General features: G+C 46.9%; 1 protein-coding gene across 1 annotated transcript in view; it reads left to right on the top strand.

Moving 5' to 3' along the window:
* ZNF704 (zinc finger protein 704) overlaps positions 1–12619 on the top strand; it is a 208280-nt gene that overhangs the window by 155811 nt on the left and 39850 nt on the right. The window contains exon 5 of the mRNA XM_046641853.1: positions 9835–9938. Coding sequence (XP_046497809.1) covers positions 9835–9938 — 104 coding nt within the window. The remainder of the gene's footprint in view (positions 1–9834; positions 9939–12619) is intronic.

The raw sequence follows: 12619 nt of genomic DNA, 5'->3' as shown, positions 1-12619 counted from the left end.
TGGAGAGAGCAGAGACCAGCAGCACAAGTTTTCCAGATGTTTTCTGTGCTCCCCCCTGGCACCCGTCTGTGACTGTTGACTGCCATTACTTAATGCTGATTTGTCCAAAAGCCCTTTGTTAAGAACTTAACCTTCAGCGAGATTTTGTGCTAGGTGTTGGGAGCAGAGAGATGCAAGAGTGAGTCTGATCTACGACAGGGGCAGAGGAGAGGGCACAAGCAGTCCAGACGACACAGTACAGGAGTGGGGATGCCTGGCCCGGGCTGGCAGGTGTATGCAGCTTCCCAGGGCTAAGACTGAGCTGCTTTGGGAGGGTGAGTGGAAACAGGCCCGGTGGAAAGAGGAGCAAGCTTGTTCCGAGCAGAGGGCAGAGCTCATGCAGAGGAACGGAGAGGAGGGTACCTCATCTTATGGAGGATTGCCGGGGGTTGGGGAGCTGCCCCACGGAGCAGCTGGGATGAAATGGGGGGAGTGGTGGTGGGGAGACTCGGCTAGAGAGGGCCAGGGGCTGCCTGCACAGCAGTCTTATCCGGAAGGCAGTGGGGATGCTCCCGAGGATGTATTTCTCCACGGCCCCATTGCTGGGAACGAGCTGTTGCCCCTCCACTCTCCGTCAACCTCCTATTGCTTTGAGGTGTTGTCCACTTCTGCCCTTCCTTGATGACATGCTGGTCATTCACCCTTTACTCATAGTTTCCTCTCTTCCCCAATCCTGCCATCATCCTGGATGACATCGGTGACCATCCTATTCACAGCCTCACCGTTTGTGATCCAGTGATCTACTCCACCTTTATCCTCTGCTCCTACAGCCACACCTTGGGCCCTGCCCTCTTCCAGAATTCTCCATATACCGAATCTCCACCTCTGGTACCCCTCTCCTGCTCATAACCTCTTGTTCTTCCAGCTTTCTCTCTCTTTTGCTTCCACCACACGTTTGTTGACCTCATCAAGATCTCTGGTTTCTCTCCGTCTGCTCCCCCGTCTCTCAGTGCTCTCCGCCCTTCACTCACTTCCTAATCCAGCCAAGATGCCACGGCTCTCTCTCCAAACACAGTTTTTCCAAAACCTTCGGCTTTCGCGCGCTCTTATTTATTGCACCCCCCCAGCACGGCATTAGTCCCTCAGCCTGCCCTCACACACTCCTGCTCCAGGCTTCTTGGCATGGCCATCAGACTCCATCTGGTCACCACCACGGCAGAAGCAAGGTTTCCAACCTCAGAGGAGCCGTCACTGCCGCCTGGCTTTTGGTGTCCTGTTCAGGTTTCTCTTCTGTTACCCATAACAGCGATTTCCAACCTTCAGCTCTCCAGAGACCCCCTCCCATTCCCCACAGAGAAACGTGTCTGCCTCCGAGGAGGGCGTTAAAGCAGAGACCTCCAGCAAGAAACATCATCCTCTTCCCAAGCCCCACACCGACCAGTGTGCCTACACCCAGGCCGTCTTTGTTCTCCTCGCCCCAGTTCTACGGCAGTTGCTCCTCCTTTCACCTGAAGTTCATTGCACCTGAGCTCAGGACCCCATTCCACACAGACTCAGGAAAGACCTCGTCCATGCATTGCCCCTTCCACTCCCTCTAACGTTCTGCCTGCTTCCTTGCTGCGGTTTCCAGGGGCCCCCTGTCCGTCCTGGTCCGGCTCAGTCTCTCTCCGTGCGTGATGCTGTTAACCTGTCCCTCCTTGACACTCTCTCCTCTCTTGTCTTCTCTAACCACTCTCCTCATGTCTTTTCGACCTCCCTGTCTGTTCCTGCGTAGTGTCCCTGCGTGCAGGTGGGAAAAACAGCTTAAGCATGTTCGTAGACTGAGGGAAGAAGCAAGTGGGAACAGGAGGGAGGAGCGAGGCCTTGGAAGAGGGTGAAGATAGCCCGGGTGGAGGCATGGCTTCAGACAGGAAAAGCAACACTTGACCCACCTGGGAGCCTGAAGAAAGGCGCTAAAAAGTCAAAGTGTGAAAAAGGTCATGCCTGGCGGCCTTGCTCTTCTCTCAAATGTAGGAGGTAAGCGTGTCTGCTGTTTGGGTTGGCAGGAGTGCAACTTTGAAGAGAGAGGTGAAGATGTGGAATAATCCTGGGTGCAAATGGAGGTGTGTGCTGACCGAGCACAGGTGAAGGACCTGTGGAGGCCAAGCACAGGCAGGATCTGGGCAGAGGATGCATCTCCTCAGCAGAGTCTTCAGTGTTTTCCATCAGCACCTAGCTGCCTTAGAGCAGGGGAGTAGAGAGCAGCCAGGGAGGATCCAGCCAGGGTCTGGTTCTTCTGGGCCAGTGAAGCAAAAGGCCAGAAAGGCCAGGGATTCAAGGATGCTGATGAAAGACGCATCCAGGCGATCAACCAGTGAACCAAACTGCAGGGAAGAAATAGATGGCAGCGGGCTGGTAACTGGGGAGAAAACGGAGGAAGTGGGAGCCTGGCTGTCTCTGCGGGATGGGAGGGCAGGTGCAGTGGCATTGAGACAGGGTGAGCTCGAAGGAAAGGAGGAGAGCGTGAGGTTGGAGTAGAGCTTGGGGCCAAAATCCAGGTTTGTGTTCTTGTTTTTATTTGTATGATGGCAATTTCAAATATGCACAAAAGTGAGAGAATGGTCTAATGAATCCCTCAATACTCGTCACTTGGCTTCAACAGTTATCAACATTTTGCCCATCTTATTTCGTCGAATCATCCCCAACTCACACTTTTGAGGGTGGGAAAGTGGGAGGCTGTAGTATATTAAAGCAAATCCTAGTTTTCATGTTATTTCACCTACAAACACTTCAGTAGGTAAAACTGAGGTTTTTAACCTGTGAATAGTTCACTGAAATAAGAGTTCTGGTAAAGGATGATGATAATAATAATTATTATCTATTGTTTAGTATATGCTAGATATTTTACATACATTATTTAATTCTTCCAAAACCCTATGAGGTCAGTATTATTATCATTCCCATTTTATAAAGGAGGAATATGAAGGAGTGCAAAGCTGCAAGATTTGCCTAAAGTCACTCGACGAGTAAATGGGGTTGCTGGGGATTAAACCTTGGTCTCTCTGACTGCAGTGTCCTTCCTCTGCACTCTGCTGAGTGTCTTTGGGGCAAAGGGCACAGAAATTACGAAGTTGTTGGATGCTTTCAGTCTCCTAGGATCATAATTCCAGGTAAGGTAAAAGTGATGGCCATAATTTATGTGCCAAGATGTGATAACTATTAGGGGAGAGAGGTGCTGATGGTAAAGCTGGTTGATGCCTGAAATAGGCAGCAGGAGACAGCAAGACGGCTGCAGAGCTGAGCCTCAAAGGACCAGGGGTTTTCATATGAGGGTGAAAAGGGATGGTCTCCTAGGGCAGGCAGGTCAAAGGCCAACACCCCCACTTGACCTCAGTAGGAGTGACAGGATGAGTAACTCAATGGGAAGGAAGAGTGACCCTAGGGGAGAGCCATGGTGAGGACATGTGAGGGTCTATTTACCGTGGAACTTGGGGGCCAAAGGGCAGAGCGACAAGAGCCAGGAGAGAAGTCAGTGGTGGGAGCATCCAAGAGGAGCATGGCAGCAAGTGGAAGAAAGGATGGGACTGAATGTCGTCCTTTCAGCCAAAGTGAAATGGACATCAAAGCAATTGCCTAATTCCATGCTACTCAGCGTGTGGTCTGTGGACCAGTGCCCATCTGCAAACTCTGTTACCGGTCCATGATGAGCTAGGTACAGAAACTGAGAGGAAGCAACAGTTTAGAAATTTGCATAGCAATTTGACATTGCAACAACTTCCACAAGCCAGTTGTTCTTGTAATTTACGAAAGTACCGATCCATGCCAGATTGGAAATTTCTTAAAAATGATCCTCCACCACAGGGAGTTTCAGAAGTACTCATCTGTATTGCCTTATGTATTATGCCACAGTTGCTCTGATTTTCCCGTCTTGGTTGATCAAGGCCAGTGGATGCTTTATTGCAATGGGCAGCTTCCCTACAGTCTTGAAAGAAACAACAGCCAAAATGAAATTGGAGGAGTTAACACTGACAACTTTTGCTACAAGATTCATTGAGAAAGGAAACAAAGTTTTTGTGCTTAATCACATTTAATAGTTACTGAATCCACTTTTCCAAATTCTTAGTAAAAGCTTTCCCAGAATTCCAATATTGGGGATGGTTACTGTGGCCTTTCCAGTAGAAGAGATTTTATTTTCAGACTTTATTCCTTGTTTTAGGGTTACTACAAGTTTTTAAAGTAATTGAACTTGGTCTGGACTGCAGATTTCGGTAGTTGCTAAGGAACTGGATTAGTGCTAATCTAAGGGATGTATTATCCATTTTTATTTCCATTTGTTAGTACTAAACTTCAATTGCAGATAAATGTCTTTGATGGCTCTGCGGGTGTGAAACATTTCTCTTAGCTGGTGAATTAGCCAGGGGAGGCCGTGTTTGTATGTACCGTCCAAGCAGATGACATTTGGGCATAAAGTGGCTCAAAAGAAGACAAAGGCTCCTCGTGGCATAAACAATATAAACACAGGCCCCGGCCCAGTGCCCAGGCCCTGACCAGCAGCGCCTACCCGGGCACTGGCCCCGGGGCCTGGGGGTTGTGTCCTCTGATGCTGCACGCGCTCCTGCTTGCCTCTTCATGTCACAGATGATGTCATCCTGCAACCTGCTGCCACAGTCACCAGGCAATCAATTCCACAGATAAAAGATCAGTTGTCAGACTAAGAAACTCATTTTCCACATGGCAGCCAGAGGGAGCTTTGTGAAAAGCAAATCTGATAGCATCACCCCACCTGACCTGACCTCCCCCAGCCCCACGCTGCCTGAAACACTTCACTGCTTGCCAGGGCCTTGAAGATACGGATGAAAACCCTTACAGGGCTCGGAAGACCCTCCCTGGGCTGTCCCTGTCCAAGTGCACGGTGCCACACTCAGCCTGCCCGTTCCTCTCGGAGGCAGCCTTGCCTCATTCTCGACCACCACCCAGAGCTCGTCCGTGCCCTCAGCCAGGCCCCCCCAGGGGTCACTCCCAGTCTCCCTCAGCCAGGAGTCCTCCCCTTAGCCGGGAGCCCTGGGTGGGTCCTCATCAATCCATACCACCCCTTCCTGGCATCTGTGATGGCTGCAGGTTCACGGTTATGTGTGTGTGTTTGATCAAGATCTGGTTCTGCAATAGACTAGAGCCAGGAGGGCAGAGGCTGCTGGATTATAATTGAGACTGTGTTTCCAGGATGCAGAAGAGCCCACAGCATGGAGCAAGGACTCCAAGAGCGGGGACTGAAAGCAGAAAGTCTTAAACGTGAAATCCGAACAGCACTTCAGCCTTTGGCTCTTTGTAGACTGTCCTTAAGAGCCACGCTGTCACGAGCTGTGTCCATGCCAAGGTGCTTCTGGGAAGCTCTGCTGAGGCCTAGCAGCTGCCCCGCCCTGGGCCAGGTGCCACCTCTCACGCAGTGACTCCCGTGAAGTCATAGCGGTTTGGTTCTCTATGAAAAATACCACCACCACCCCACCCCCCAAAAAAAGAAAACCACAATTGCTAGTGCTGATGCTGAGTAAGAAGAGTAAGCAAAGTAACCTCATGCTTTCCTCTTTCATGGGGGTTTATGCTATGGGCGTAGTCCTGAATTTGAAGGTTAATAATAGCAAACACCATGTAACCCTGACTATGGGTGAGGCCATGTGCTGCTGCCTTGCATATATTTTCTCGTTTAATCTTCTCAACAGATTTGTGTGTGTGTGCGTGCTGAGGAAGATTAGCCCCGATCTAACATCTGTTGCCAATCTTCCTTTTTTTTGGCTTGAGGAAGATTAGCCCTGAGCTAACATCGTGCCAATCTTCCTCCACTTTTTTTTTTTATATGTGGGTCACCACCACATCATGGCTGATGAGTGGTGTAGGTCTGTACCCAGGATCCAAACCCACGAACCCAGGCCACCAAAGCAGAGCATGCCAAACTTAACCACTACGCCACAGGGCCAGCCCCTCAATAGATCTATTTGTATCTTTCTTTTACAGATGAAGAAACTGAGACTCAGAGATGTTAAGTAATTTACCCAAGGTCACACAGCTAGTAATGGCAGAGAGTGGATTTGAAGCCACGTGATCTAACACATTCCGGAGCCTGCACTCCTAACCATTACCTTTACCTCCTCTCCCAGAGAGGTCCAGGACACATCCTTGACAGATATCAAGGGAGTTCTGTATTCGTAGACCAAATTCTATCTGTTCATAGAAGGACTGTTGTCCCTGAGTCTAAAACTTTGGGTTTGAATCAAGAGTTAACTAAAAATAGCTAAATAGCCTACCTTTACTTTCTTCCCTTTCCATCACATTTTCCATGTTGACTCGTTTCTAAAATACAGATTGATCATCTGTCTCTCTCCCAGGTTCACGAATGTTCAGGGGCTTCTCTCTGCTTAGACGAGTCTGACAAACTACTCAGCCTGGCACAGGAGGCCACGTGGTCTGGCCCAGGCCCAGGCCCCTCTCGTCTCCCACTAAATCCTTCCAGCAGGACTCCTGAGCAGACCGCAAGCAAAGGCCTTGCCTGCTTCCTTGCCTGAGATGCAATTTCTCCCATGCTGAACTCCTACCATCCATTGAAGCCAGGTCGACCTGAGGCACAAATAGCATATAGAATGACAACGAATATTACTATTATTTTTAAATAATTCTAAATATTACTAAGTTCCATAATACTCAACTAAGCCTGGGAGGAAAGAGTCATTGAAAATGGTCCCAGCCTTTTGTAAACATCTGATTGGTAAGGTTTTCAACAGCAGATTCAAATTCAATTTCAGATTAGGAGAGAATATTTCCTGTCTCCTCCGGTGGGTTTTTTCCTCAACAACTCTAAATCCACCAGCAGGCCTTTGCTGCAGTTTTCTCAAAGTGTAACAGATTCTACTTTGTATATCATCTCGTGATGTTTAATTATAAGGATGTGAATTTGCAGCACTAATTAATCAGTAATTAGATAGTACTGTACCAAAAGAAATTAAACAAAGATAAAAACAACAACACAACTGCACAGGCCATATTGTCTGGTAGTGTTTCGTGCAGCACGATAAAAATACTCCCTGAGAAATACAGGTTACCTGAAGCATTCGCAGGATATTCCTTTGATTTTTTTCTTGTTGTTGTCAGTGACCTCCAATGCCAATGGGAAACTTAAAGGTAATCCAAATAGAAAAACACTCTGATTACACTAATGTTTATTCCTCTTTTCACTCTTCATCGGAAATCTGCTTTATGACACTCAGTGATTATTTTGAAATGGAGTGGTAGACTTTGGCATTGCAAAAAAATTGCGTGCTTTATAATGATACACTGTTGATTTTCATGTTTAAAAAGCACATAAATCAGCTTTTGAGTTAACTATCAATTAGACCTCTAAAACAAAATGTTCACCTTAGATACGAAAAATCAAAAAAGACACAAAGCAGATTGGAAAAGTAAAGGCCCCTGAAAGCAAGATGTAGAAGAGGAAAAAGGGCTGGTATAGCGAGTCCTTTTGGGGGTCCGGGCAGCGGGCGAGGGGACCGGCTCCCGACAGAGTCAGGCCATCTCCCCGTGCCGCACTCATGGGCCTCTCCTCTTGGTTCTGAAACCTTTTGTTAATGAGAGAAAAAGAAAAGACCGACAGTGGGAAAGAGAAGTCAGCAGCTCCTGTAAGTCAGTCTTGGGGGAGATGGCAGAGCGGCCCACACTGGGGTGGAGGGGTCCTCCCAGCTGGGCTCTGGGGAGGCAGTGGGGGAGTCCCAGGGTCTACACAGCAGTCTGTGTAGCAAGCCTTTGTCCTTCGAGGCCCCCAAGGTTCTCCTTCCCCCTCTGACTTCCCTCCTCCTTGTCCCCTGCTGGCGAGACAGAGCCAACAAAACTTTCCAAATTACCTTAAAGTGCTGGAAGCCCTTCCCCCGGTGCTGTTTCAGGAAGCTCCGTTTCTGTAAGAAATTGGCCTCACCTTTACTCCCAAGTACGAGGAGCTTGTAAATTGTGGATGTTGTAAAATCTTTTAACGGTTTGCCAAAAGAATGAGCAATTTTTTCCCCTAAGTGTATGAGATTGTCTTGAAAACTTCTGCAGAGTGAGTTTCATTGTGTACTCTCAAGCTTGCTTCCTAGATGTGTTTTTAATTGCCAGTCTCTGAGAAAAAGTAATTTGTCTTTTGATGGAACAATTAGCTGAGAAAGAGCACAAGGTGCTCTAAGAAGAACTATAAAAGGAAATTTCAAAGATTCCCATCTTTTGGTACCTTGAATTGAAAGAGTAAGCTTTGCTTAGCAATTTAGCATCATGGTGGACATTGGAAAGCCAAACTGTCACAATGTTTATAACTTCATGATGAAACTACGCGAGCAGCCCCCTACACCAACATTGGGACCAATTTGATTGTTCTCCAGTTTAGGAATCTCTTTCCCACTGTGTTGTGAAGTGATGCTATGAAGTTTCTATCTATGAGAGTTCATTGCTTTTACAAATTATACAGCACACCTGTGAATGAAAGCCACATTTGTCAACGCGACAATTCATTTGTCAATATGGCTTATTAATCCTCTGTCGTGCTTCTTCAACTGTTCCCTAATTTGAAAATGTTCGTCCCTCGGGAGGTGGTACAATTTATCTGATGTCAATGTACTACATAAATTTTTGCCTCTCAATATTTACTTCTTTATTGAAATAAGCTTAAACAAGCTGGCTCCAGTTCACAATGGTCATTATCTTATGAACCTTTATTAAGGGTTAAGTGGCCAAAATTAATGAACCAGAGGAAATTCTTCATCTGAATGGATGGTTACCAGTGGCTCTTAACTTTAACAACATGGTAACTGACCTCTCCTTCCTCTAGGAGAGGGGTAGCAAAGCAGAGCACTGGGGTTTAAACACCTTAATGGCATTTCTGCTCCGCTCTCTCCCATCTCAGTAAATGGCTCTAGTTAATGCTCAACTCAGACACCTGGGAGCCATCCCGGATTGCTCCGTTTTGCTCCTCTCCCACACCCAGTGCGTCAGATCACCTGCCACTGCCCCACCCTAGTCCACGCCGCCGTTTCCTCTTGTCTTGACTCCTAGCAATTATCTCCTGACTAGCTTCCCTGCTTCTATCTGCCTTCTCCATAATCTATTCTCCATATAGCAGTTCACGTAATTATTTTTAAAATACTAATCATATCATGTCACGAGGCCCGCTTAAAGCCTTCCAGTGACTTTCCATTCCACTTAGAATAAAATAGAAATGCCTCCCATGGCCACGGGACCCACTTAGCCAGCCCTGCCCCCTCCTCCCCTTCTTGCACTAATTGGGTCGTTCTTCCAATATCCTGCTCTTTCCTGCTGCCTTGCCTTTGCATGGCTGGCTCTTCTGCTTGGACGGCATTTCCCACCCCTCAGGCCTGACTCCCCCTCCCCCTTCACACTTCACCTTGGATGTCACCTCCTCAGAGAAACCTTTCCTGACCACCTCAAGGGCAGCCGCCCACAGTCACTGTCCATCTGTTAGCCCTTCGTAGCACTTGTCACTACCAAAAACTATTCTCTTCCTTTTCCTTTGTTTACTGATAATTGTGTTTCTCCCCACCAACCTTGTCTGTTGTTCCCCACGCATCGCCTGTGCCGAGAACAGGGTCTAGCCCGTTAGTCCACTCTCAATAAGCACTTATTAGATGAGGACCAATGAATGAATCCTTCTCTTCCTAATACTGTAGGATTTTGACTGGATCTCTTAACCTCTGCACTTCAGCTCCCTCATCTGTACAGTAAAGCTAACAAAACATTGCATTTTCATGGGGATAAGTTAAAGGAGGAAATGTGTGCAGTAGCATGTGGTACAGGGTGTGGCCCAGAGTGGATGCACAGTTAACAGTGTCCCTCTCTGTTTTCCAGGAAATCTTCAGAGGAACTGGACATGGACAAGGTGACAGCAGCAATGGTACTAACCAGCTTGTCCACCAGCCCCTTGGTTCGAAGCCCTCCTGTGCGACCGAATGGTAAGCCTGGGGTGTGGAGCCTAGGGAGGGGCCCCTGGACACCAAGAGCGGGGTCTGTCTTTGAGGGAGTCTCATTCCCATCAAACACAGTGAACAGTTAACCCTCACTCAGTAGCAGGAAGCAGGGGAGATGTGGAAGAAATGGAGACCTCAGAGCAATCAGCTTCCTCCTCATCTTCCCGGGAACCCCACCACATGTCATTCATACATCCATCCATTCAACTCACGTTTATTGCGCTCCGTCACCTTTCCGATACACATCTTTGTAGTACTCATGTTCCTTTTTTCCCAGGTAAATGGAAATTGGTCTAATGAACTTATTTTCCCCAGCAATACCTCTGTTTGATTGGAGAGGTGGTTGCATCAAACAACTCCCAAGATGAAATATTTTTGAAAAAGCATTCTCCTGGACTCTTTAATGAAATAGAATTATTTAATCCATTCCTTCATTCAATATATATTTATCAGGTACCCTGCTAAATGGTTTGAATACATCATTAAAAACAATCTCCTTACTCCCAGGTAGTGTACAATCTCTACAGGAGAAACAAGACTATCAATCATAGCCATATCAATGGCTAGCGTTTAGTGAGTACTTACTATGTGCCAAGTACTAGGCTTGCTTTATCTCATGTAATTCTCACAACAACTCTATGAGATGTTGTTATCACTATTTTATAGATGAGTACACTGAGGCACGTGGAGGTTAATTGACTTGTAGATAACAGAGCTGAAATTCTATTCTAGTATCTTTCTGATTCCAGGTCTGCTCTCCTAGTCATGATGTAATATTGACTCATATAATTCAATAGGATAAATCTGGAAGGCAGTAGGAGATGAAGCTGGAGAGCCTGGCAGGAGAAGTACCGAGAGGGGCCATGTATGCCTGGCTGGGATTTTAGACATTACTCTGAGGCTGTAGGAGAGCTATGAGATGACTTCAGCACTGGGAAGTTACAGTTGGGTTTACAAGCAGAAACAAAAAAACAAAACCCTATGGGTACCTGAACCTTGGGGATCACAGTGCGAATGAACAGGGCCTAATTGAGGAATGCAGAGAAGGCAGAATCAATAGTACTTGATGATGGACAGAGAGGCAGAAGGAGAGGGCGTGACGAGGCCGACTTCCAGGCAGTTGGTATGCTTCAGCAGGAGGCCCATTCCTCCTGAGACAGGGAACAGAGGCAGAGGAACAGATCTATTGGTGAATGTTTGGGCAAGGGGCGGGGGTTGCTGAAAAGACAATGGGTCCAGTTTAGTAGGCAATACATGAGAATCATTCAAGGGTCAGCATCCGGTGGAGATTTGAGTGGGAGCTGAGAGAGAGATCTGGGCTGATGATGCAGAATTGGAAAGCAATATTTTGAAGCCATGAGAGTAGATGAGATCACCCTGAGAGAGTTGTGTCAAAGCAGAGTGCGAAGAGAGGATGGCTAAGGGGGAAGTGGTAAGGTTCACCATCATGGAAGGGATCAGCAGAGGGAAGAGAGCCCAGGAAGATCCTGAGGGGTGAGAGAGAGGTAGAGGACAACTGGGACAGTGTGCTTTCAGGGAAGCCAAGGGAACAGCGTGTTTCAAGGAGAGGCATCTGATGCTTCAGAAGGTCAGTCATGGAAAGGACTGAATTCTGCATCAGGTAGGTCATTGGTGGTTTTGGCAAGAGCGTTCACTGTGGACTGTCCATGGGCAGAAGCCAGACTGCAGTTCCCTGAAATGTAATGCACCGAGACCACTGAATGAAACTCACCAGCGAGGGAAAAGCTTCTCTGAAGAGCCAGACTAGTCAATGAGGAGATGGAGCTATGGTTTCCACCTAATTTGGGTATAAGCATGAGGTATTAAAATAAATTTGTTGACCATCCAGTGAGTCCTCACCAAAACTTACTCCAATCCAGTTAAGTGGCAAGAATGACCAAGATGCTGGGAATTCAAATCAGTACCATGAATCAGTAGTGCCCGCTGTCATGATTCACCCCAAGCTGTGGTGATGTCACTTCTTTACACAGAGTGGATAAGGTGCCCTTGAGCTGAGCCTGACCAGTCCTGTAGGATGACCTGACCTCTCTTCTTGGGGCCTCTTGGCAAACAGGAGTCTTGATTTACCTTTCTCACTTCATCCACACCACAAAGAAAGACTACAGGAAAAGCAAAACTGAAGGCACCCCCAAAACCAATCGTAGGAAAAAGGAATTGCAGAGTTTCCTGGAATCCTCAGAGAAGGAAAAATATGTTTTAATGTAATTGTTATTTTTACCATTGCATTATTTTTCAGTTGAGAGCATTTTTGATGTTCCTTTGTGTTGAAAGGTTAGAATCAAAATAGACCTTTTGCTGCTTCGATGCAAACTTTTGTTAGCATAGTTATTAAGAAAGTAATTCAGCGTTCATTATGATTTAAAAAATAGCTGCCCAACTAATAATCCCAAATTGCCTGATAGCTTTCATGTAGTCTACAACAGGAAGCAAATTCTTAAAAAGGGAAAGCAGCTTATGATAATGAAGGCATTATTATTATTATTATTTTAGAAATAAAGACTTTCTCCAGGATTATTGGATATCAGTGAATTTTTGGAAACTGTTGTGATCCTTGTCTGTGATCATTTTGCCAGGATGTGGGTCTGCAAAGAAACTGAGCTCCCAGCAGTGCCTGTCTGCATTTCTGGCAAATACCTGTTTAAGAT

This window comes from Equus quagga, chromosome 16 (assembly GCF_021613505.1).
Source record: "Equus quagga isolate Etosha38 chromosome 16, UCLA_HA_Equagga_1.0, whole genome shotgun sequence".
In the NCBI taxonomy this organism is placed as follows: Eukaryota; Metazoa; Chordata; class Mammalia; order Perissodactyla; family Equidae; genus Equus; species Equus quagga.
The sequence above is the reverse complement of the archived record's forward strand: the minus strand, read 5'-3'. Positions and strand labels throughout refer to the sequence as shown.